This window comes from Mesoplodon mirus, assembly GCF_964341445.2.
Source record: "Mesoplodon mirus genome assembly, chromosome: 12".
Classification (NCBI taxonomy): Eukaryota; Metazoa; Chordata; class Mammalia; order Artiodactyla; family Ziphiidae; genus Mesoplodon; species Mesoplodon mirus.
The window spans coordinates 35,320,445-35,346,998 of NC_138988.1; the positions used below are offsets into that span (position 1 = coordinate 35,320,445).

Genomic DNA, 26,554 nt, shown 5'->3' on the forward strand with positions numbered 1-26,554 from the left:
AGTCAGCTCTGTCTCTGCCCCCAGACCTGCTCCCAATCTCAGGCAAGTTCCTCCTCTCGGGGCCACCACATGCTCTCAGAGTGACGAAGGGCTCATATCTCATACTCGGTGTCCCTTTCCACTTTCGGGCCTTCTGAAGAGAGTAGGAATCTAATACAACCTTCATTTGGACCATCCAGGACTTGCTCAAGTCCAGTCCCCATCACCGCTGCGCTCGGCATTCCCATGAATGGCTGAGACCACTCTTCAGCAAACAGGGCAACGTAAACCCTCTGCTCTCCTGGCGGCTGGCTTTGTGTCCCTAAGTCTGAATCTTCTCACACAGACTCCTCCAAAGTTGACTGGCCAGGGCCGACCTCGGTGACACTAACCAGGTGTGCACAGGCAAAGCCTTGTGCTGCCGTGGGACCACAGGGGTGGTTCGGGCAGGCAGGGCAGGACACCAGTTGTTTGCATAACTGCCCTGCATGGGGATGGTCCTGATGCCAACCCCAGGGCTTCTGATGAGGGACTATGATAAGCATTAGTCTAGAGCACAGACAGATACTCAACTGTTTCCTACATAAGCCCTTTCCCCATTCCCACTTGTAAAAGCAAGGGCCCCCAAATCGTAGCATCCTAGAAGTCTGCTTTTAACTTCATTCTCGAAACTGACACTACTAGCTTTAGCCTGGTCCTGGGCAAACCAGCCAGAGATTGGAAGACCCAGAGGCCATGTGAAACATGTAACCTGGAAAAGAAAAAAATCAATCAAATAACATCATTGGAATTTCCAAACAGTTTAGATTAAAAACCATCATTTGGGGGAAAGTGTTTAAAAAGTCTGTCTTCCAGTCTAAGAATATTCGTGCGGAATTAAATAAATTTTCTGAGTTGGTTCAGCTGCTTCTTTAAAAGGTACAGTTCAAACAGAGGAAACTGCAATGCTATGTTGGCTAAGACACACATCTGGGGGAAAGACAAGAGGAAAACAACACGGCCAAGTTTCAAAGAAATCAAATGAAAACATAAGCATCTTACAAACACAGCACACAGCACATGCACCTCACACCATGCCCATGTGTAAGGAAAAGGCGCCAGAAGTCTGGGGAGAAGAGTCTCCCAAAGAGAAAGTTCAATCTCAGCATTTTACCGTGATCTTTAGCCCTGCGTTGGCGAAAGCAGCGAAACCTCCTTTTCTTCTTATCCTCTTTTAGTAAGTCGGCCAATGTGACCCCTTGGGTGGAACACAGGCAATTCCATTATGCTTCAGTAGAGAGCAGCAACAGCAATGCCAGCAGGCCCGAGGATGCCAGAGGCGGCCCCATCCACAGGCTCTGATACACAAACCCCAGAACTACCCTCCGTGCACGGAGGAACCTACAGTTCAGGATCTGACGGGGAGAGCGGACGTGCACCTTCTGTAGCTAGTATACAGAACGCCTGCCTGCAAAAACCTGTCCTAAATGAACAACCAACTAACCCACTCTGGACAAAGGTTCCCAAGGTCTGGCTTCCCCGGTAGGAAAGGTGTTAGGGAGAGGGCACTTCAGCAGGAGTCTTGGGTGCTGACCGGCTCTGTGGGTCCAGCCAGCATCACTATATAAAGCAGGACACTAGGGGTTCAAGTGGTGGCCTCTGGACCTGGACAGACCAGGTCTAACCCCAGCCCTGCCACTTACTGGCTGAATGACTGTGGACGTGGTACCTGATGGTGTTCAACCTTAGTTTCTTCACTTGTAAGATGTTAATAACAGTTGGACCTGCACATCACAGAGTCGTTCTAAGAGGTGAATTGTAAATAGGGTGAAATATAGTGATACAAGCAGTGGCGAGGCGTAGTCAACCATGACAACTCCCCTGTGGCCACTGGGTCACAAGAAAATGATTCTAGGGTCTCCAGCCCCATCCAGCTCTGTGATACGATGGCCACTCTGGAGCAGAGGCCACACGCCCCTGGGCAGTGCAAGGGCAGCGGAAGGAATGGCGGGTGGGCAAGGGCACGGGGGAAACTTGCACGCACGACTGGTGGGAATGGGAAGTGGTGCCACTCGGCATAACACATACATTTCTGAAATGGGCCTCCTCTGGGACCCAGCAAAACCCTTTCTAGTAATCGCTCCCATGGGACGAAGGGCATCGGTGGTCACACAACTGCTGCGTTTGGGGGAATAAGTGGCGGCGAACATGCAGACTGTGGCAAAACCTTGGCTGGAATCCCAGCTCTGCCACTTAGCAGGCATGCGGCCCTGAGAGGCTGCTTACTCTCTTGTGCTTCGTCTTCCCCCTCTGTCAAGTTCTGGCCTCAGAGCTGTGTGAGGAATAACAGACTCACGTACCCACTGCCTTTAGAACAGTGTCTGGCACAAAGGAAGCATGTGATAGAGATTATCTGGTGCTATTTCATTCAACAAGTAACCACCGTGAGCTTGTACGTGTGACAAAGACTGTGCCAGGGGCCAGCCACCCCGTGCAGAATAGAAGCAGACCCCATTCCTGCCCCCACGGAGCTCCCAGTCTCGTGGCAGAGGAAGACAGCAACCAGACAATCACACAAACAAGCGTAAAACTGCAACTCTGACAACTTCTGTAGACTCCATGTGCTCTACAGATAATCCAGTCCACTGCAGGTTTAAACTGGCCACTTATTGAAGATAGCCAAAACGTTGTTTAAAAAAACACAGGGAGACGTCTACGGCACACGCTTCAGTGAAAGAGGCAAGTTACAGGACCATCCGTGCTGGGCGACCTAACGGTGGGGACCAGTGAGCGTGCTGTCTGTGCAAATGCAGGTTCTCATGTGCACAGATGAGGCCGGAAAGAACAGGCCCCCACTGCCACACCTGCTTCCCTCTAAGAAGAGGGATGAGAGAATGGTCTTATTTTCTAAACTTTGATATTATATGAATTCCTTACAGTGGGCAAACATTGCTTATGTAATCCAAGTATATTAAAAACAAACACCACCCTGAGTCGGGACTCCACAAACCTGGCTGGAGTGCCCGCCTTCCTCATCATGGTGGGGCAACCATCCCCAAGTCCGTCTCTCACCAGCTCCTGTGAGGCCAGCCCCGGGCAGACGACGGCTCCCAGTACCACCCAGGGAAGCGGGTGTCTCCCGTAACTCCAGCCCTGGGCCCTCTCCAGAGAGGGCAGGTGTCCTGGATGCATGTTTACCATATGCAGCTCTAACTGCTGCTGTTTGCTTTCCGGCTTTTACTTGAATGTTTTCCATTTTGAACTTGCGCCCTGAGGTGGTTTGACTGTGATGAAAGCAGTTTTATAAATCAAAATTTGAAGACACAACCTTTTAAACAGGACCAACAAATTCCCATGCTTTGTGCTTGCAAACAGCTATGGCATCTCTGGTTTTCTGCCCACCCCGCAAATCAAACACTGCAGTAAAAGGCATCAAGGTGGCATGTGCAGAAGGGAGGTGCCAGCTATGAGAACCTTGTACACTGAGGGGGCAGCTTCCCAGTGCGAGGCGGGCAGGAACAGCGCTCACAGCCTCCAGGACAGCTGATCTGATGAAGTGAAGACAGAGGCTCTCCCCAGTGGTCAGAGTTGGAGTTTCAGGTATCCTCCCCTCTCTTTCTTTGGGCATCAAATACTCCCCCTTACAGGGATTATTGATCATTCATAGTTCCCACAGTAAAATGCCTTGCTTTTCTGGCCAGAATTTTAGAATGAGCTTCCTTGAAAAGGATTTCATTATTTTTAATGCTATTTTTTTTTTAAAAACTAATCGCTGACAATGAGAAGTGTTTAAAATAGAATTTTAGGCTTTCAGATTTTAATGGCCCCAGCAAAACTCCATTGTTAACTCAGAAACAGCTGCATACGTCTAAAAAAATCACTTTGAGATTTGGCAGAGTTTCTTAAGAAACTTGAAGCTCAGCAAAAAGTTAAATAAATTATCCTTGAAGATTTCCCAAACGCTGAGGAACTAACTTCCAAGGGAATCTTGTCCATTCAGTTAATTGTGTAACACCACCTTTCTATCAGGAAATTTAGGAAAATGGCGTTGTACATAATCTGTGGACACACAAAGCCAGAGGTACCTGTCACCGTAGCTACCAGATAGGCATAAAGGAAGGAATGTCTCTCCTTCTGTCTTCCTCCAAGTGTGATATTCAGCGTGCTGGCATTCAGGAGTCCCCAACCCTGGTGTCACACTGGAACCTCCAGGGAGCCATGCGTGGGTGCCATCACAGACCAGTCAATCAGTGTGGGGTGGGGCATGGCACCAGGATGCATCCTCACTCCCCAGGTGACTGTCACGTATTGGGTTGGCCAAAAAGTGCCTTTGGTTTTTAAGTAAAAATAAAAGACACATTTTTCATTTTCACCAAGAACTTTATTGAACAATGTATTCAGCCTTTTGTTCCACTACCTTCTGCCATTTTTCAGGCAACTTCATAATTCCATCTTCCCAAAACTTTTTATCTTTTTGAGCAAAGAACTGTTCCAGGTGCCTTTTAACAGTCTTCCAGGGAATTGAAATTTTTACCATTAAGAGAATTTTGTAAAGACCTAAATGAACGGAAATCCGAAGGTGCAATGTCTGCTGAATACAGTGGGTGAATCAGAACTTCCCAGCCAAGCTGTAACAGTTTTTGCCTGGTCATCAAAGAAACATGCGGTCTTGCATTATCCTGATGGAAGATTATGCGTTTCCTGTTGATTAATTCTGGACGCTTTTCATCAAGTGCTGCTTTCAGTTGGTCTAATTCGGAGCAGTACTTGTTGGAATTAACCATTTGGTTTTCCAGAAGGAGCTCATAACAGAGGATTCCCTTCCAATCCCACCATATACACAACATCACCTTCTTTGGATGAAGACCGGCCTTTGGTGTGGTTGGTGGTGGTTCATTTCCCTTGCCCCACGATCTCTTCTGTTCCACATTATTGTACAGTATCCACTTTTCATCGCCCATCACAATTTGTTTTAAAAACAGAACGTTTTCATTACGTTTAAGTAGAGAATCTCATGTGGAAATACGGTCAAGAAGGTTTTTTTCGCTTATGTGGAACCCAAACATCAGAGCAATTAACATACCAAGCTGGTGCAAATGATTTTCAATGTTTGATTTGGATATTTTGAGTATGTTGGCTATCTCCAGCGTGGTATAACGTTGATTGTTCTCAATTAATGTCTCAATTTGATCACTACCAACTTCAACTTCATGGTCTACCTGACCGTGGAGCATCGTCCAGCAGGAAATCTCCAGCGTGAAACTTCACAAACCACTTTTGACACATTCGATCGGTCACAGCACCTTCTCCATACACTGCACAAATCTTTTTTTTTGCATTTCGGTTGCATTTTTACCTTTCTTGAAATAATAAAGCATAATATGCCGAAAATGTTGCTTTTCTCTTCCATCTTCAATATTAAAATGGCTACACAAAAATTCACCAATTTTGATGTCTTTTTTTAAATGCACACTGATATGACAGCTGTCACATACAATCTAACAAAATTGTTTTGAATGAAGTTGAAGGCAACTAAGTGCTACCAGAGCCATCTTACAGAAAAAAACAAACAAACCTTTTGGCCAACCCAATGCAGCCAGAGTTGGGTATCGCAGATGCAGACAGTAGATCAGAGAGAAAAGATAATGTGAGTGCATCTCCAAGCACCTGATTTGACATCTGTTCTCTGACACCAAGCATCACCAAACTAGAAATGGACTTCAAGGGCCAGAAGGCTGTGCTACCATATCTCAAAAGTGACCGAGTCGACAGATTTGTTTTCCATCAATACTTGAGAACCTTATAGTTCTTCAACACGAAAGTACAGGGATGATCCGAAAAGGGGTCCTCACCCTGAGGTTGCGTAGAGATCTCGTACTTCTCCAAAAAGAATTCTGTTTAGGTCAAGTTTTCTTGGAGTTTAATGACAACAGCAGCAGCAGCAAGTACTGTGACAGCTATGACGACTCTCACCAGTTATCGAACATTTAACCCTCATGACAACTCTGTGGGCAAATAGCTTTTGCCCCTTCCTGCAGGCAAGGAAACTGGGGCTCAGAGATGTTGGGTGATGTGCCTAATACTCCAGTCCAAATTCCAAGTCACCAAACTCAATTGCAGCCAACTCCAGAGAAGGGACATCAACGTGCCTCCTGGCCCCACCGCTGCCTTTGTTGGGCTTATGACACCTGCTGTTATTAATGGCTCCCAAGAGTCCCCTTTGTCTAGGCTGAGCCTCAGCCATCAGGGAGGCTTCTTCTCACACTGTCACTTAATTCCTCCATGTCTGGGAGGAAACTGTCCCAATGCATCCATGACCCAACTGAAAAGGACAGTGGATGGAGTTAGCATCCTGAGGCAGTGTGGACACAGTCAGGAGCCCGAAGGAGTACCCCACCTGTTCTCCAGAGAGAATGCAGGGCAGGGCTGGGGTCGGGGGTGAGTCTCACACACTCGGGGAGGACAGTGGTGATGCCCACGCTTCACTGCCTGCCAACAGGTGACAGAGACCAGGCCTGGTGTGTGCAGGTGGTAAGTCAGCCACTGTTCGCTGGTGAGGAGGACCACGTGGGCCGAGGTGAGCCAGTCTCCCCTGTGTTTCTGGCTGTGGCAAGGAGGAAACGGTTGGCAGCCACGGGAGGCCCCAGGGAAACCCTGGCAGCACTGCTCCTCCAGAAGGTCTGAGCTGCGGGGAATGTGCTCCTTGGGAGGAGGCTTGGGGTCTCTTCTCAAATCAGTTAAACCTCAACATGGTTCCCACAGCCTGGGATATACATCTTCATTTCCAACCGTCATCCGTCAAGGCTCTGGGACTCTGACAACTGGGGAAATACTGTAAGCCTCGCTCCACAGGACACCCCAGCACCTGGCAAAGGAGCCGATGAAAAGCCAGGGGACACTGGAAGGAGGTGCCATTCTGGACCAAGCACCGAGCTGGTCCTGCATGTTCACTTGTACATCACTGCGCAGAGCAGAAGCCATGATGCTGACGTCCCTGAGACACGGCGCAGCTTTCTGGGCACTGGAGCACCAGTTGCACAGTAAATTCTGAGGCTCTGCAACTTTGAAGGGGGCTTTATTTCTTTCCTTGATTACTTCACTAAGTAATGCACTTAAGGCTTTTGAACATGTGCACCTCTGCACCTTGTTTATGCCATTTCCTCAGCCTGAAAAGCACTCCCCCGCCGCCAACCTTCCACAGCCAAAGGCTGCTCATCCCTCAGAGCGCAAGAGGGACACGGTCTCTCCGCGGGGCCTTCCCTGCTTCCCCCACAGCCCGCACCCCCGAGCCCTTCTGGGCTCCCACAGTGGACAGCAGGCCCTGGGTTAAGATGCCAGTTTCTCCACTCTGTCTCACACTAAGGTACCACAGCAAGGTCTCCAAAGGTAGAGGCACTGATTTTGCCATTAGACGTTCCCTTACAGGCAGGGGCAGGACACAGGAAATGGGCTAGGACACAAGAGTGGACCCTCAGGATGACTGGGAGACAATGGCTCAAGTCCAGCAAAAATCCCTACTCCTCAAATCATGGGCCACAGAAACAGTTCTAGCACAACTGATGTTGGCTCCGCTAAGGTAGCCCCCGTCTGTTTCTAGAGGGGGAGCAATGAGGAGACGAAAGGACATCCACCCACAGAAGAGGGCCCTGCTCAGCCCCTACAGGACACACCCACGCTGGCAGGGCAACGTGCTCTGCTCCAGAGAAAGGACGAGACCTTTGCCCGTTTACACAGAACAGGTGACGGGCTGGGCTTAGGAGAGCAGGGCCGGGGGCTGGGGGTCCTCTGCGGGGCAGCGTCAACACCGCAGCTTGGGAACGAAGAGGGAAAGAGGGGGGCAGGCAGCCCTGAGCTGCGGGCTTGTGCTGGCCATGCTGCAGGGGCAGAAGCCGAGAAGGCCATGGGATTCTGGTGCGAACGCCCCAGACAGCGCTGCGCCGAAGACATGCGGACACTCCTAACACCTCATCACAAAGCGGTCACGTCACGGGTGTGGAACTCACACGAACGTCCACTTAGAAACTCTCATCCCATAGTTGACAAACCTAGTCTAGAGATCTCCCCAGTTCCCTCGGCCTCGGGGGGCGACCCCCAGGCTTTCCTTGAGGAGGCAGTCGTGCAGCCTGGGAGGCAGGGGGCCTGCATGCACCGGCCTCCCCCAACATTAGCACACAGGACTGAGTCAAGTGCGCATCCCCGATGACAGGAAATACTCTCCATGGAAACACAGACTCACCGAGTCCCAGGCTTGGAGAATCGCGAAGGCCGTCTTGGTCAAGAATCCCCTCCACCCTGGGTCTCAGCCTCTGCTTCCACTCGGCCACCCTCCCTGCTTCGTCCCACCCTCACCTGCACACCCTCGGGGCTCTGGCTGAAGGAAGAGCCCATCACAGCCTCCCCGAGCCTTTGCCTGCCCACCTCCACGTCCTTCTCACACCACTGCCTCGACTCAGATTGCTTTTCCTGACATATCTCAGGTCCATTTGTCCTTCAAGGCCCAGGTCCCACGAGCCCACAGCTATGCCCTAGACCCCTAGGCCATCCCTTCCTCCTCTGGACACACTGCCTGCCCCCTCGCCCGACCCGCATCTCCGTGCCCTCGTGCCGCATTCACCTGTGTGCGGGCCCGCCCTCCCCAGAAGGAGCAAACCACGTCCTCCCCCGGCACGAGTCCGCCCGGCATCCCGCACCCAGCTTTGCTGAACGAAGGGCTGACTGCATGAAGTTGGAGGGGCTCCACTCCGCGGGGGCCTACCCAGCCATCTTCCACGGGGCGGGGCCTAACCTGCGTCCCCAGGCCTCTCAATGGACCAGCGCCCTCGGTCTTTACTATCAACTAGTCTAGATTTGAAACACATCACAAACACCTTAGTCAACTCCGCTGCCGAACTTCAATTTCCACTTTTACCGGAGGCACAGATGGCCTCAGGAAGAGGAAGAGCAAGAAAGGCATATGATGAAAGAGATGCTTTGGTTGACAATGACAATGAATTCCAGTGGTGGACCAAGCAATGCCTGGTGTCCCCGTGTGGGGTACCGGCTGGGTGGGCTCCGGAGCGGCCCCGCTGACTCACATGCCTCCTAACGCCGCCCTAAACAGTGAATTGCTGTCTTCCTGGCTGGTGATGGGCTAAGCATGTGGTGTCCCCTGGCTGGTGCAGGTGGCAGCCGCTTCAAGGAGCAGAAGGGACGAAGGTGCCCTGCTTCTCAAGGCCCCTTCCAACAACTCGCTCTGAACTGGAGGAAGCACAACTTCGTCTCCTCTGGTGCAAGGGTGTCTTACTGCACCCCTGCTGCAGAGAAGGGGCTTACTCCATTCCAGAGGGGCAAACGGCACAACCGGCTGACCACCCCCCGACCATAAAGCCACAAGACGAGATACGTATCTAAAGCCCACACCCCAGGCAGAAATCCAGAGTCGGTGTAAATGCACGGCTCTCGCTGATGTGCAGGCCAGGGAACCGGAGGGCTGGGAGGAGGCCTCAGTCTCAGACCGGGTGAGAGGGAGAGACACCTGCGTGGGCAGGCATCTGAAGGGCACACAGGCTCTGTCTGGTCCCGAGCAGGAGGGGCGCCACCTACTATTTCGTTTGCTTTCCTCTCCTCCTTCTTCTTCGTTCTCGGGATCAATATCTTCTGCTTGGGTGATCCAATCCAAGTAGCCCTTGAGATCCTCTTCCAGCTGCTGCTTCTCCCGCAGCTTCTGGAAGTCTCCCCGTGCTTTCGCCTTCTCCCTTTCCTTTGAGAATTCTCTGGGGGAGGCAAAGAGAACAGGCACAGGTCAGGACGTCGCCGGGTACCCACGCCGAGAGCCGTCTACCCTGCTGCACAACAGTGTTGCAGCAGGACACACGGCACCGAGTACAGCCACATGAGCACAGCAACAGGGGCCACACACGTGGACAGGACACACGACAGTGCCTTCCCAAGCAAGACTGTGGGGGATCAGAGTTGCAGAGACCACACCAATGCACATGCACCATCCCTCAGAAAACGAACTCCCTTCAGGAGCTCTGTGCTCCCAACAAGCCGAGTCCCCAAACACCACGAGCTGCCCGTCACGGCAGGCCCGTGACCCCCCACCAGGGGCCTGGACTCAGAGATGTCCCACCTCCCCAGAGTCTCCTCAGATAGCTGGCATCACGCTTGAGAGAGAAAGGATTCACGAGGGCCAAGCTGTGGTCACAGAGGGCTTCTTCCATACGTTGAGGGAACACTCAGTGTTCCTAATGGGTATTGGTCCCTTTGTCCAAACCAAGAGTCCTGAGACCCCAGCTCCCCACCCACTGCAGTTCTGGCCAGAGCAGTGGACAGGGTCAGAGCAGACCCACCTCACAGCCCCGTTCCCCCTTCCCAGACAGGAAACGGAGCACCCATGAAGCACTGCTATCTTTCTTAACCCTCGCTTCTTGCCATGATCTTTTCCCCAGAAGTCCTCCCTATAGAAGGGGAAAAGGTAGTATGATTTGTTGCCCATTTATGGGAACACCTGCCCTGGAAAGGCTCTGGCAGACATGGAAATGTTCCCAACTGTTCATTGTTTACTCTACCTTTCCCGTCTGCAAGCCTGGATCTCTGCGTATATACAGAATCCCACATTTGCTCAGGCAAGTCAGGAGGTCAGGTGGATGATTACCCAATTCTCATATACAAGGAACCATCTGCGTTTCCAACCGTGAACTGTTACAGGAGCCAAGTTGTGTGTGTTATGGATTTAGGAAGTATGATTAAAAAGCAGCTAAGAAAGCAGATGAGATGACAGGCAGTGCAGTGTCTACACACAGACCCCTGAATGCTGACGGACTCTACGTCTGCCTTCCTTCCAGCCCAAAGCCAGCACATCTCCCTTGCAGGGACCTCATTAACCCAACCCAGCCCAAGCCAAGCGACGAAGGGGAGGTGACCTGCTTACCTAAAAAGCTAACCTCTACTATCTCTCCCCACCCCCCAACTCCGGACTGTTGATGGGCTGAATAGACACTTGAACACCCAGTGACACTGATGCTTCAGGTAAGAAGCCGGAATCCTCACCAAGCTGCCACCCTCTCCCCCCGCCCTGTGAGAAAGGACAACCTCATCGTCCTTCAACCATATCACCCAGGTTTCAGATGCCCTGGGATCTGTCCTTGGCTCTGTTAGGGCTGGTCTGTCCCACTTCACCCACTGGCAAGTGACGAGGCGGCAAGGCTGTGGGGCATCCCGAGCCCGGCTCGCGGGGGAGCTGACTCCAGGGGGTTTGCGTGGGGAGCCGAAGCCTATCAAGGACCAGAGAAGCTTTCTGCACTCTCAGCCCAGGACCTTTCCTCCTGGGGAGAACACCTTCCCTCTCAAAATAGAAAGGGCTTTGCAGGCAGTATCTTGCTGCTCACCATACCCTGAGAATGATGTGGGGCTTCTCAGCCTTGGCTTCCTGAGATACCGGCCATGCATAACTCAGTCCAGGGTAGGTCCACCAAATGAATCTGAACTTTGAAAATGTCACACCTGAACCAGAATCTCATTCTTGAACAAGTGGAGGCCTTGGAGTGTCACATGTCAATATGAAAATGCATCATGTAATCTATTCTCTTAAATACACTATAAAGACCAAGTCTGTGGGCCTTCAATTCTATTGCTTACCAAAAGTATCCCAGCACAAATCTTTCTGCATATTTTGACTCTGAACTGAGAGTATTCAATTCACATGATTATATACAGACAGGGTATTCTTATTTTGGTTACATATATCATCTGAGTTCTTGAAAAAGAAAATTACTATGATAGCAAAAGAGTCACCCTTAAGTTTCACAGGGGATTTTGCTTTAATATCATATTTCATTAAGTTTTTTTACATTAGAAATACAAAACCCCTCTCTCTAACAAGCTGCATCACTGTTGCACATTCTTGGTTGTTGGGACACAGCAAAGCGCGCATAGGTAAAATCCTACTGTGACTAAGGTTTCTGAGAATAAAAAACGCTGCCGATGGGACTTCCCTGATGGTTCAGTGGTTAAGAATCTGCCTTCCAGTGCAGCGCATGTGGGTTCGATCCCTGGTCGGGGAACTAAGATCCCACATGCCGCAGGGCAACTAAGCCCACGCACTCTAGAGCCAAAGTGAACAACTAGAGAGCCTGCACGCTGCAACTACTGAGCCCGCATGCTCTGGAGCCCACACGCTGCAACGAAGAGCCCACACGCCACAACGAAAGATCCCACACACCACAACGAAAGAACCCACGTGTCACAACTAAGACTCGATGCAGCCAAACAAATAAATATATATATATATATATTTAAATGTTTAAAACAAAAAAACACTGTTAAGTCCTGGCTTGTAGCCCATTTATTTTAAATAGTAATCACTATTATAACTGTTCATGTAACAAAACTGTTCATATAAACGCTCTGAACTGATTTTAGACAGTTCTGAATGGCCTAATACTTAGCAGGTGCGTAACATTTACTGATTTGGACAGAACTGAGATCGACAAGGCATAAATCTCCGTCTGCTGGCTCTGAGACAGGGCGGAGGTGAAGGGAGGTGGGCTCTTTGTGATAAACTCAGCTGTCCCATCAGTCCTCCCAGACCACTCTGGGCTCTAAGTCAGAAGACCTGGACCCTAGTCCCCACTCTGTCACTTGCCTTTTCTGAGCTTCAGTTTCTTCACCTGCAAAACAGACATGCTACCTGTTCTCCTGTCTCACAGGGATTAAGTCAGACATTCAATAAGATGCTATTGTGAACATCACAAAGCACTGTACAATTGTGAAGTTCAAATGTATAACATTTAGTTGTTGAATCTGGGAATAATAAAAGGCAATTGGAGGAGGTTTCTCAAGTACCAAAAGGAGAAAAATTGCAAACCGCTATGAATGGGCTCTAAGCTGCATGATGCCAGCGGAATAGAGGGAAGCACAAAAGGACACATGGGATCAAAGTGGGCTCAGAGTGACCCTGATAAGCCAGCAAGTGCCCCATCAACCCTGCACCACTATCTGCTCAGTGAAAAATAACTCATTCCCATCACAACAAACCTTGCATCCCAGGAAATCTCACCTGAGTCCACTGAATCTTTATCAACCTCAGTGGACGATGAAAAAAAGTTTTCCATTTCACTTAAGAATTTATCATTCTAGAAGCCTATTACTAAGGGATTAAGTAACAGTCACTATTATAAAAGTTAATTTAACAAAGCTATTGGTAGAAACCGTCAGACTTTCACAAGTGACTAGAAATCTGACAACTCACATGTGATAGAAGCCTACCTGTTCCAGATCAGAAGGGGGAAAAAAAAAGAAAAAGGATTTTAAGAAGTGCTTGGACAAAAAAGCACATATATTGTGCTACCCTTTGGATGCAAAAGAAGAGGAAATAAGGAAACAAACACTACTGTAGGATGTATCTGAAAGATAAAGCACAAAATAAGGGATGAGGACAAAGGGAGCTGAGGGGATGAAGTAGGAGTGACACTTTTTCTATAATTTTGACTTTTAGAATCATGTTAACGGCTTACACACTAAATTTTTAATTAAATCAACAGGGACGGGAAGGAGGGAAAATACCCCTAAAGTGGAAGTGAACTGAAACAAATGAATCTGACTGTACTTCACATGAATACCATAACCACCCTGAAGGAGAAAGACAAAACTAGCTCAAGTAGTTTATGAACACTTGACTGCATCCTCTCCCTCCTGGACAGGACTGGGGTAAGGGCAGAGCCACAGACAAATGCTCAACTCCTTTTAGTCACGTTGGTTTTGTGTAGTGATAGGGACGAAACCACGCTGAAACTATTTTAGACGTATTACAGGATTTCACCAATGAGTTAATGCGTAAATGCATTTGGGAGCCAGTGTTCTCCCTGTGGAAGGACGGATATAGAAAGATGGGAAGGGGACCATTAGAAAGAGCCCTCTGGGGATGGACTGCAAGGGGGATACTGATGTGAACTCATGATTTCTAAAGATGTATGCATATGACTACACGTATAAAGGTAGGTATGTGTATGTAAATGCATATACCTCCTAGCTCCGTTGGAAAGATCTAGAAACAAAGATGCCCCCACACCCAGTAGTTATGAGCATACCTGGCACCCAGATCTCGGTCTCTATTACCATTTCCCATTAAAAGGACCAGTAGTCTTTGGAGAAATGGCTGATTCCAGGGCTGGGGCAGGGTAGACACAGGACTAAGAGAGTAAGAAAGTGCTTAAAAAACAAAACAAAACATGACGGGGGCATGAGAAGCACCTCATGGGCCAAATCTGGGATGATGTGAGCCCCCGAATAACTAAAAACAGTAAGGAATTTAAAAATAGTTTAAAAAACCAGTCCACACCCCTTATAGACAAATTAAAAAGCAAGCAAGATAAAATATTAATAGAATATTAAGTGAATTGGAGTAAAGGGTACCTGGATTGCTTACTAAGATATTCTTATTCTTGCAACTTTTCTGTATATTTGAAATTACTTCCAAATAAAAAATTTGTTAAAATGTTTGGAAAACGTAACCGCTCTAATCAAATGCAAATTTATGTTGTTTTACATTCATTTCCGCTTACCAGGTAGACTGCAGGCTCCTTGTGGGAATGGACAATGCTGTCCATTTCTTTCTTTCCACATCTCTCTCCTCCAAGAGAGCCCCTCTTCGAGCAGGCACACAGGAGATGAGGTACAAAAAGACGTAACACACAACAAAACGAGCCCTACTCCTTAAAGAGGCCAGAAAGCACCAGGACAGAAAGCCCACAGTTCCTGGGATTGGCCAGAAGCCTGAAACGAATGCGTCTGAGCCTGTGGATAGCATCAGGAACAGGCTCTACCACCAGCCTGCCATTTTCCCTAATCACTTCCAGGCTTATGGGTTAGAGTTTCTGTCTCAGCTTGTTAGATTCCCTCCAGGTCTATGTCCTGTAAGGAGCGATTTCTCAGGGAGGAATCTTCCTGCCAGCTGGACCTGACAACTCCTCAGGGTCTCACACTGGCCAGTCTGCACACACCTCACCCATCGAGGCAGCTGGAGGGGCTGTAGCTGGAGCATTTCCTCAGGGCCTGCCTCCCTCTTGGCTGGTCACCAGCACTGCACACCTGGACTCCACCATGGTGTCGTCCTGCTCAGAATGCCTCAGGGTTCCTCACTGCTGCCCTCAGGAATCAAGGTCAAACACCCTGGCCCGGCACTCAAGGCCTTCCAGCCTTCCCCGACCTGCTATTCCAGCTTTATCTCCCCTTCTCATAAATGCACCCCTTGCACTTTGGCTACACTCCTCTTTGCTTCCCCAACCCTGTGAGCCTTTGTCCACAGAACTCTGTCCACCTGAGCAGCCTTCTCCCGCCTTTCAATTCCAGCTCACCTGTCGAGACCCAGCTTTCCCTGGCTACCCCAGCCAAAGAGCTCTGCCCTCCTTGTGCTCACCAGAGCACTCTCCTCATTGACACCAGCCATGGATCTGCATGCGTGCCTTCTCCCTGCAGCCTCCTCAGCGGTGTCCTTAACAGAGCCCAGCACAATTCCTTACACGTCATCCTCACTGGAGAGTGTGAACGGCGAGGCAAGGATGGCATCACCCTCATTATACAGAAACTGAGGTCAGAGAAGTTGGTCACACAAGCCCCTCCAGCTCCTAAATCCACCCTCCTAAGGACCTCCACATGGGCACACAGGAGGCCGAGGAGGAAGAGAGTAAACATAGGGATGGATAAGGATAAAAAAGAAATCAGCTTATAGTCAGTCCAGGAAGGCCTTAAATCCCAAACTAAGGGACGTGCTTCCCTGTGGGCAATGGGGAACCAACAGAAGTTTGATAAGAGAGAGTCACCATCACCTTTGTTTTCTAGGAGTGCTGTGTGAAGATGAGATCATATAAAGAGGAAATCTGGTGAGGAGGTCAGAAGGTATTCAGTAAACCCTGGGTGATGGACTAGATTTAACATCAATAAAAATGCGAGTAAAAAAATAACAGGGTCCTGATACAATGCCCAACTTTCTTATACCATTTGGAAAAGCAACTATGAAGCCTGACACTGTTGCCCCTCCAACCACCCTCCATTTTACAGTCTGGTCATTTCCACCTCCACCCTTTCCACGTGGTCCCCTAGGTCTGGCACATCCACCATTGTCTTCTCAGCTAATATGGACCTTCCTGCAGGGCCAGGTGATACACCACCTACCAGGTGAACATTACCTGCCTAAGTGTTCAGGAAAGAAAGGCAGGGTGGGCAGAGGGCAGAGGAAGGGCAAACAGGAGGTCAGATGGAAAAGAGATGCCACAGAAGAGCCACGTCCCTGGTCCTCAACCTCTGGAAGGGCTGCCATGGAAAAGAGGAAGCAGACCCGCTGTGTGCCCCAGGGAATGGATGGACGTTTCAGAAGATTGCTTTCAGCACAACAGAAGGAAAATTTTTCTAATAGTCCAAGTCCACCAGAAATGGGAACTGGGAGCCTTGGAAGCAGCAACTCCCTCGAGGGGTACAACAGGGACCTTTGGTAGAAGGACTAAGCCCTTGGCGGAGAAACTGGCGCACAGGATGTGGTGAAGACCTTGCCGTCTGTCTTCCCCAGGCCCCACCTCATCACCCTGTCCTCCCTCAAGACAGCACTTGCCCTGCGCTGAGTCTGACCATAGCGGTAACTTGAGTCTCCCCAGGCTCAATGGCTCAGAGGGATGCAGGACACCCAACTGCTGTGAAGTGGTCCCTTCCTCATTTCCTGTTCCTCTCCCTGGGCAGCAGCCTGGAACCCTCTCTTAGTGCTGGCAGCCGAGAAGCAGAAGGGCTGAGAGCATTCAGAAGAAAGGGTCACAAGGGGTGCTGCCCCCGGCTCCCTCCCTGCCTCCACGGGGCTCACACAGATGGAGCGACACAAAGAAGAGGACAAGTGGAAGCTCCGAGACAGGCGCAGCCTGAGCCCTCACCGCCCTGAGCAGCCCCTCACCCACGAGCACGTTGGCCCTGGGCCCCAGCCAACCTCCAGCAGCTCCAGAGGGTCTGCATCTGCACGGCTGGGGGCTGACTTGGTTTCCCGCGGGGGAGCGCATCAGGCCATGGCCCTCTTCCCCGGCAGGAACGGAGCGAACCCCTTTGGTATCAGGATGTGTGTTTGGAGCCCTCGGAGTGTCTTTACATTTGCTGCCCACAGGTCTCACTGCCTCCTACGGCACAGGCAGGACCAGGATTTTCACTCCCGTCTCACAAAGGCCCAAACCCAGCTTCAACAAGGTGACATTACTGCTCCCACGTCACCTGCCGGGTAAACAGGACAAAGGGCTCTGAACCAGGCTCCAAACCCAGGGCTCTTTTCAAAGGATTCCCGATCCCTCCGCCTCCTGGCTCAGAAGACGGTAGGCTGGACACTTACTAGTCAGGACCAGGAAGGGAGGGGCAGGGCAGAAAGCACCATTTACCCTTGCATCCTGATTTTCTTCCAGAGCCCCAGCTCGGGCTTAGAGAAACGTGATAGCACCCTTTCTGCTCATCTCCCCACATGCTGACCTTCACTCCCCAAAACCAGCCAGCCTCCCTCCCGGGAGCCCCTACATAACCTCCCCCCTCACCCAGGAGCCAGGCATGTGCCTCACGCTCTGCAGAGAGCTCCCCGAAGCCTGACACTGACCAGGGTTTACAGGCCCTGCCATCCCCAGCTCTGGGAGCCCTGGCTCAATCAACACTCCTGGAGAGAGAGCACTTAGCCTGAAGCAAACCATCGCCCTGAAATGGCAGCGCAGGTCAAACGTGACTGCCACCGATGCAGAAGGACGACGCACGGTCTGCTCTGGAATCTGTTATTTCTCAAATGCCCCATAAAATAAATGGGCCACTGGAAATCATGTTGATTTAGAGATGGAGCTTTTTCTTGGGTTGTAGTACTGTTTATTTTAACCAAACCCACACAAATGAAATTTAGACAAGCTAAATGCTTTGAAATTTATACACACACGCACAGAGAAAACAAACACAAACAAGCACAAAAACCTCCAGTGAGCAAGGCCAACGGAATCACTAGGACTCAGACTTCTATAGAAAAGACTCAGAAATTCATCAAAAAAGAAAACAAACCCCCCACCAACAGGCTAAGAGGAGGGGGAAGTTGAAGAAATAAGCCACTGATTTTTATCAGCAGAGGCCAGTCTTCTTTAGACCTAAATTATTTCCCCTACACAGACATAAAGGAAATAAAACAGGATGAAAGAGCAGTTTGGTTCAAAAACATTTTTGCTTAAATTTAATTTTTTGAAAAGCACATAAGTTCAGTTTGAGTTTGAGGAAATTGGGTGTTTTATTTAAAAAAAGTCAACAATACTGTGTGATGCTTCACACACAAAAAAATTTTAATTTGTTGGTACTGGTTTAGTTCAAAGTTCATCAAAATCATTGGCTTTGTTCCAGTTTTCCCTCAACCCCAAAAAGCCAGGAGCAGCCCAAATGTGTTCTCTCTGCATGAAATAAATAGGCCAGAATGGGGGGGAGGGCTTTGGGCTGCAGCACCCCATCGATAGGATCTGCTCCCTTGCAGGTAACTCCCACGGAGGGGAAGAGGGCTAATGGATGACAGCACTCTTTAACGGAAGTTAGGCACTGGCCACCAAGAAGTGAAGGAGAACCACCGGCGAGCCAAAGAGACAAGAGCAAATGGAGGACCCTTGTTTACACAGCAAGCAGGTCGAGAAAAATGTTTAACAATCGCACTTCCAATCACCCAACTACATTATGACTATGCTTTGGGAGCTCATTCCTGAAACAAACTCCATGGGGAATCCTTGTGCGAAGGGATCCTGTGCCTTCTAATTTTTCTGTTTGTGACGGTTGGGGAATATTAAGAGATTTTCTCAAAGCAATCCTCCCCTTTTCATGTCCTTCGCTTCTTTTATTGACATCAACGTCTGTGAAGATGCTTTATACAGAAAAGAGTTGCCGTCTTTTGGGAAGATGAACCATTTTCAAAGTAGGTGTTTTCCTAGCTTTTAATAACTAGGGTGAGTTATCTTCTGTGAACGACAGCAGGGCAGCCTGAACACACCAAAGCTCAGGGACAGGGTGGCACTTATGCTGCCCACGAGGAAGGGGGGTATGGACGGAGAGAACAAATGCCTGATCTGTCCAGTCTTCTTTTCTCTCTCCCAGTCCTTTCTGACCACTCCCTGGCTTGAACCCTGTGCTCCGGCCATCCTCAAGTTCCCTCATTTTCTCCAAGGCACGGAGAACTCTTTCAGCTCCAGGCTGTTCCCGAAGTGAGGCTCAACTCACTACTCTTCCAAATACCACCCCACTCAGCTGGGTCAGCCTAAAAAAACAGTTCTCCAATTTGCCCTGCAATTTGTTATTTAATATTCCCTCTTACACGCCAGACTGTAAGCTCTGTGACAGAGGGGCTGTGTCTGTCTTATCTTTGGATGTTGGTTCCTTATCACAAATCCTGGTCATTAGTATTTGCTCGATAAGATTAGGCTGAATTAAATATATAGTTTCATAGGCTCAGGTCTTACGCTAATGATGATCATGTCAAAGACATGATTGTGGGCTCTGCATGGGACGTACCTGTAACTTTCTATCACCTAAAACTGCACCCGTCATTGTCACAAGCAAAAAACAAAAACGAAGCCAGTCAGAGTCCTGGACAAGTCTAAGAAGTCATCCATGGAGAAAAAGCCTCTTAGAATGAAATACACTTTCCTTTCACCACATCCCCTTGTCTGAGGACAGAAGAGCTGTTCTTTCTTTGAAGAGTTAGTTTCCATGGCTACCAAAGACATTTCCCCAAATGATAAGAATCCGGGTTGTATGCTAAAAGTTACAGACTTCTTGTTTCAACCTGTTTTCTAAAAAACATGTTTTAAGACGTGTTCTTCAAAAACATGGGCCTCTTGCCTCACATCACTTTCTCCAAGTGAAGTGTATCAATCAAGTGAGCCCTGCCAACTATATCACATCTTCTCATGACGGCTTCAAATACTGCTCCTTAAGAAGTCGTCTGAGAACCACACCCCACTAGACTTGTCAGATTCTGGTTTTTAAAGAAAAATTAGAAAATTGTGTATCTGAAGTCTGATTTGGGAGGGTGGCAGAACCATTCAAAGTTAACATGTGGGAAGAGACCAGCGAGCCCAGGCCCTGTCCTGCTTCTGCACCAAAACAGTTCGCTGCTAAGGGCCTGGTTAAAGAGCCTGAGATGGACAGAGGGCTGCACCACCTATTCAAAGGGCAGCTGGGGGATCTGACCACAGATGAGCCACACTAGCCCATGGAAAAAGCTGGAACAGAGCCCACCAGCTGGGAAGTCCTCAAAGCAATCCCTGTAGGAATTCCAGCCCAAATCCCTCTCACTGGTCATGTCAAAGGCAGACCACCTGGAGAGAGGCCCTAAGGGAGATGGGGTCCTCCCTCTGAGGAGCTTCTCCTTGAAGGACAGGATGGGTGAAGTGCCCTTTCTGAACCATCAGACTTACTTGAGAACAAGGGAAGAGCATCCTATTATAGGGGAGACTCAGGGACTCAGAGAGATTCCCGCCCCCCCGCCCCAGTAACAGAATCCCAAAGGGCCTCTTGAGATAGACTGGGACTTGTTCACAGGAGTTTTAAGAGGTAAAAACCCCCAATTTCTCTGAAGTCTCCATATTCCACAATTCCCCTTTACTTTGAGTAATTAATTTGGAGGAAGAGAAAGAAACTGGCAGAGCATGAAGAATGGAACAGCTCAGGATGTATCAGCACAGAGCCAGTCTGATAGATGGGATCCCCCAGGGGCACCCCCTCATCACACACAGAAAGAGCTTCCAACTGATGAGAAAGCAGCCTGGGCTCTGGAGTTGAGCAGATCCAGATTTCATCCCTAGCTTACCCGGAATTCCTTCCTTACTAGCTGTGTGACTTTGAGAAAAACAAACCCTCTCTGAGCATTGCTTCCCTCATCTGTAAAACTGAGGCAAAAGACACAGCAACTAAAGTAGCTGAGAAGATTGAATGAAATAAACTTTATATAGGCACCTAGCTCAGCGCCGGGCATAGATCTGTATATAACTGACATATTAACAACAATAAGTAATAAAGAAAAATTCCCTCACGTGATCCATACCCCAGAGCTGACAAATCCGCAGCTCTCTCCTCATCTGAGAGATGCTGACCCTCAACCATCTTCCACGAGTTCTCCTTCATTCCCACCCCAGCCGGAACTCCCACCTCCTCACACCCCGCTCCCTCTGCCACAGCCCCCAGCCCCAGAGCTCTCCTCACTCTGCTCGGCCCAGAGAGGCACAGCTTTACCTTCCAGGCCCGGCCCGCCTCCATCACCTTGCCGCTCAAACGCCTCCACAGCTCCCATGAACTAAAGACAAAACCCCGCCTCCGTCACCAGGCACTTCCTTCTGCCCCACGACTCCCAGACAGCACACAGCACCTCGTCGGCCCCACTGGCCAACTCACTGGCTCCTGAAGTGTGGGCCCCACCAGGCCCTGCTCCCCTCGCTGCTTCTGGGGTCTGGGATGCATCCTCCTATCTTGACATCCTTACAAACGCCCTTCCTTCAACACCCCACCTGAGTCCGGCTTCCTCAGGAGAGCCCTCTCTGACCTGCCAGCCCTCCACTGCTCTCCCAGGGCACAGGGGTCGGTACAGATTGTGCTCAAGTACACTTGACTGAGAGCCGGAGGGGAGAGGGTGCAGGTGCTGGCGTGCACACAGGGAGTGCCCTGGAGCTCCTCCATATGTCTCCGTAAGCCTATCTGTAAGTACCGGCATATGATTCAAGGACAGGTAGGCCTCTGGGAAGAGCACACCTCTGGGCAGGCGGTGTGCCATCACCCACTGGATTAGAAAGCCTCCCAGACTCAGAAGCTGAAAAGCCCCAAATGCTTGGAGGCTCTGAAGGTGCTGGCAGAAAACTTAAACCAAGATTTATTTTAAGCAGAATTTCAAGGGAATGATCTAGTTCTGAGTGGATTAATATTTTATCCCTGAATCCAAAACAAACTCTTATGACAATCAGACTTAGAGAAATTAGGTTAGGTCTTCAAGTGCCACTCCAGGTCCTGGAAAGAGGCGGGGTCCTGGAGACAACAGCTGGCACGTGAATATTCAGACTGCAAACAAGAAGGCTTTTCAAATTCACAGGAACAGCCTTGTTCCTTATTCACAGGAACAGCCAATGCTGACCACACCTCACATCTGCAAAAGTCTTTACAGTTTACAAGGTCCCTTCCCATCCATTTCTCTCCGTGGTTCTCAGGACAGCCTTGTAAGAGAAACCACATGGGGATTTCCCTGGTGGCACAGTGGCTAAGAATCTGCCTGCCAATGCAGGGGACACGGGTTTGAGCCCTGGTCTGGGAAGATCCAACATGCCGCGGAGCAACTAAGCCCGTGCACCACAGCTACTGAGCCTGTGCTCTAGAGCCCGCAGACCCAACACAGCCAAAAATAAATAAATAAATAAACATTTAAAAAAAGAAAAGAAAAACTACATGGCAATGGGGCCGTCAACTTTAGGAGCGAGAAGACCCTGACTTGGAGAAGTGAAGTATACTGATGAAAGTCACGTCGTCAGGAAATGTGGTGCCAGGACTCTGACCTCTGAACTTGAGCTCTTCCCACTACGACATGTGGAAACCAATAACCACAGCAACTAGGAATCCCCTGGGCCAAAGGAGCCACCTCAGGCGGGGCAGCACTCAGGGATCCCAGCCACAGCACTGCCACAACCCTCGGCTGTGGATACACCCGCTGGAGTTACCAGCACCCCCAGGCTCTGTCTGCAGAGACTGAAGCTTCTGGCACATATCTCAGGCCAGGTAAGCCCAGACCACAGGGGCTGGACAACATCGCCCCAGACCAAGTGAGCAGGGTCTCCGTTAGCTGAGGACCCTGCCCCATCGTTAGACCTCACCACCACTAAGCCTCAGCTCTCTTCACTGATGCCGGCAGTCACTGAGCAAAGCGCAAGGCACATGTCCAAGGCCCAGTCCCCATCGCCCAGTGCGTCGTCATCCTCAGGTCCTCTGAACTTCCCCATCACGGACTCAGTCTCCTCTCACTCTTCACTCTGGAATTGCTGCTCCAGAGGGTACAATCTCCTGTATCCTCAACCTTTTCAAAGGGACCCCCCCCCTTCTCCTTGCTTTGATGGAAACCTGGGTCATCCTCAAGCTTACTGCTTTGCTTCCCTTGTAGCCCTTCCAGACCCCACCTACCTCGGATTGACAGCCTCCTTGCTTTTCTGTTCCTCTTCACATCTAGACCAATACTCCCTCATCCTGCTATAAAAATCAAATAAACAAAAAACCCTACTCCTTTCAGGAAGTGCCAGTAGGCTATGTGACCTTCTCCCCTTCCTCCGTGTTGTCTCCTACTTGCCCCCTAGACTGAAGTCTTAGGCTCCCAGCTCCCAGCCTTCCTCCCCATCCCAAGTCCTACCATCTTCCTGGGGGACTCCAGTAGCCCTTGGTTGACCCTGCCAACACCTGGCTTTTCAATCCCTTGACATATTAATCTCCATGACTATTGATCCCCAAATTTTACCACCCCTAATCATGAATTCAAGCTTTCTGCTCTCTGACCACAACCTCCTCTCAGATCAGTTGACTTGTCTCACTCCTCCCACTATAAACAATACTAACCTCTTCGGAACATCCAGTCCACTGACCGCCCCCATTTTCTCTCAGTCTGTTAGGCTTCCCCTTCCCTCCTAATCTACCTTAGATTTCATGATCCATCAGTAAACCATTTAGTGATGTTCTTGCTGCTACCCTAAACTCTCTTGCATCCTTTTACTATACAGAGAGAGCAAAACCCTCACCCCAGATGACCTCAGATACTCCCTTTCTCCATACCTGGGTAAGAGCAGTCAAACGTGGCTACAGAAAAGTCATACGATGCGATAGACTGACATCAATATGGATTCGTCATCGCCAACTTCAAAAAGGACCTCCATGCTACCTATCATCTACGTCAGTTCTCTGGTCCACTCACTCCCCAACTCCCTGTAACCACCATCTTGAACCTCCCTGACTCTCCAGACAGGACTCTGCCACCCACCCCCTTGCCGCCAGCAGTTAACCCTGCCCCCTGCTTCAGAGAAGCTAGGAATCAGGCAGGAACACTCCTAGCTTCCTACGATCAAACCAAACTTGTATCTGCCCCATATTCTCTTCCTTTCTTCTCATGACAAAAAAAACCTCCTTTTCTTAATACTACCTGTCTTCTGACATCCTAATAAATTGAGTGTTCCAATCCTTCCATTTTTTGAGGTCTTCTTTAATTCCCTTCAGCAAAGTTTTGTGTAGACACGATCTTGTACATCTTTCGTTAGATTTATTCCTGGGATCTTGACGTTTTTAGTTTGTTTTTTTTTTTTTTCTTTTTTGCATCTTCCATGTCTCTGCTTAACATTTTGAACACATGGAATATAGTTATAATGACTCTTTCATGTCCTTTTCTTCTAATTCTAACATCTGAATGAGTTCTGGGTTGGTTTCAACTGATTGATTAAATCTTCTAATTATGGGTCATGTTTATCTGCTTCTTTGCAAGCCTACTGACTTCTGAATCCCAGACATCTAAAGTTTTATCTTGTTGGATTGTAGATATTTTTGTATTCCTACAAATATGCCAGTTGCTTTGCTCTGGGATGCAGTTAAGGAACTTGGACTAAACTGATTGATCATTTCAGGTCTTGCTTTAATAATCTGTTAGGTCAATCTGGAACACTACTTAGTCTAGGACTAGTAATTCCACTACTGAGGCAAATCTTTTCTGAGTACTCTACCCAACGTCCTGTGAATTGTGAGTTTTTCCAGTCCGGCTGGTGGGAACAGGCAATATTCCTGGCCCTATGCCAGCACTGAACACCATCCTTTCTAATCCATTCAAATATTCTTTCCCCAGCTTCCTCACACACATGTGCTGAAAAGTACTCTGCTGAATACTTAAGGGGGAACTTCTGGAGTTCTCTTTCTATGAAATTTTCTCCTCTCCAGTACTCTGTCCTGCATACTTTAGCCACCTTCGTTTTTGCAGACTCTTAGCTTCATCTTCTAAACCCAGGGGGACGACAGGGCTCTGCCTGGGTTCCCCCTCCTTGTGCCGTGGCCCAAGAATTCTCTTAAGCCAGTAAACTGGAACAATTATGGAGCTTATTTAGTTTATTTCCTGGTTCTTAGGGATCACTGCCCTTCACTGCCTGACGTCCAGTGTACTGAAAACCGTTGTTTTACATATATTGTGTTTTGGGTTTTGTTGTTGTTTCACATGCGAGGGTAGGGTAAATCTGGTATTTGTTACTCCACCTCAACCAGAAGCAGAAAACTCTTTTAAATCTATTTTAATGGTATTTTAAAATCAATTTTATCATGACACAAGTCACGAACAATAAAATGCACACGATTTAAGTTGATGGTTTGGCTAAGGTTGACACCATGTAAAAAACACCCCAATTAAGATAAAGAACATTTATAACACCTCCCAGAAAGGTCTCTCAGTAAACTCTTCCTCTTCCCACCCTAGAGAATCAGTGACCTGATTTCTACATTATAGACTAACTTTGCCTCTTCCAGAACTTCACCATGTGTTCTGCTTTGTACCTAGCTTCTTTCCCTCAGCAAAATGTTTCTAAGCATCATTGATAATGTTGTCCTAGTACTTCATTCTACTTTTACTGCTGAATGGTATTCCAAAGTTTGACTTGGATACCACAATTTGATTATCTATTTTACCTGCTGATAGACCTTTGGGGTTTTCCAATTTGAAGCTACTATGAACAATGCTCTATGAATGCTGACATACAAGTCATTTTGTGGACAGAAGGCTTTCATTTCTCTTCAGTAAACAACTAGGAATGGAACTGCGGAGCCATATGGTAAATATATGTTTAACTTTATGAGAACTTGACAAGCTTTTCCAAAGTGGTTGTACCATTTTGTTTCTATGAGCAACATTTGAGCATTATCAGTTGCTCTATACTCTTGTCAACACTTGATACTGTCTTTTTGATTTTAGCTACTCTACTATTCTACATATGTAGTAGAATTTCACTGCAATTTTAGCTTGCATGTCCCAGATGATTAATAATATTAAACATCTTTACATGTACACTGGCTATTTGTATATATTCTTTTGCAAAGTATCTGTTCAAGGCTTTTGCCAATTTTATTTTTTGTTTATTGTATTGTTTACTGTTTATCTTATTATTTAAGAGTTCTTGTATATCCTCCATACAAACCCTTTGTCAGATATATGTAAGTCATCCAACTTTGTTCTTTGTCAAGATTGTTTTAGTTATTATAGGTCCTTTGCAATTTATATAAATACTGAAATCATCTTGTCAGTTTTTTTTAAAAAAGCCATTAGCATTTATGAATGGGACAGCACTTAATAGATAAATTTGAGGAACGCAGATAAATTCAACATCTTAAAAATATTGAATCTTCCAATCCAGACCAAATGATCATGGGCCATCATCATTTACCTAGATCGTCTTTAATTTTACTAACCAGTAGTTTTCAGTGCAGAGGTCTTCTGTATCTTTTCTTATCTTTATTCCTAAGGATTTTAATTTGTTAATGTTATCGTAAATCATATTTTCTCAAATTTCATTTTCCACATTCTTGCAGCTTATGTACAGGAATAAAA

The 26,554-nt window shown here is 48.4% G+C and overlaps 1 protein-coding gene across 1 annotated transcript in view; it reads right to left on the reverse strand.

The window, feature by feature from the left end:
• The window catches only part of CACNA1D (calcium voltage-gated channel subunit alpha1 D), a 321,680-nt gene that overhangs the window by 96,302 nt on the left and 198,824 nt on the right, over positions 1-26,554 (reverse strand). Inside the window, exon 9 of the mRNA XM_082638784.1 lies at positions 9,541-9,710. Within this exon, the coding sequence (XP_082494910.1) occupies positions 9,541-9,710 (170 nt within the window). The remainder of the gene's footprint in view (positions 1-9,540; positions 9,711-26,554) is intronic.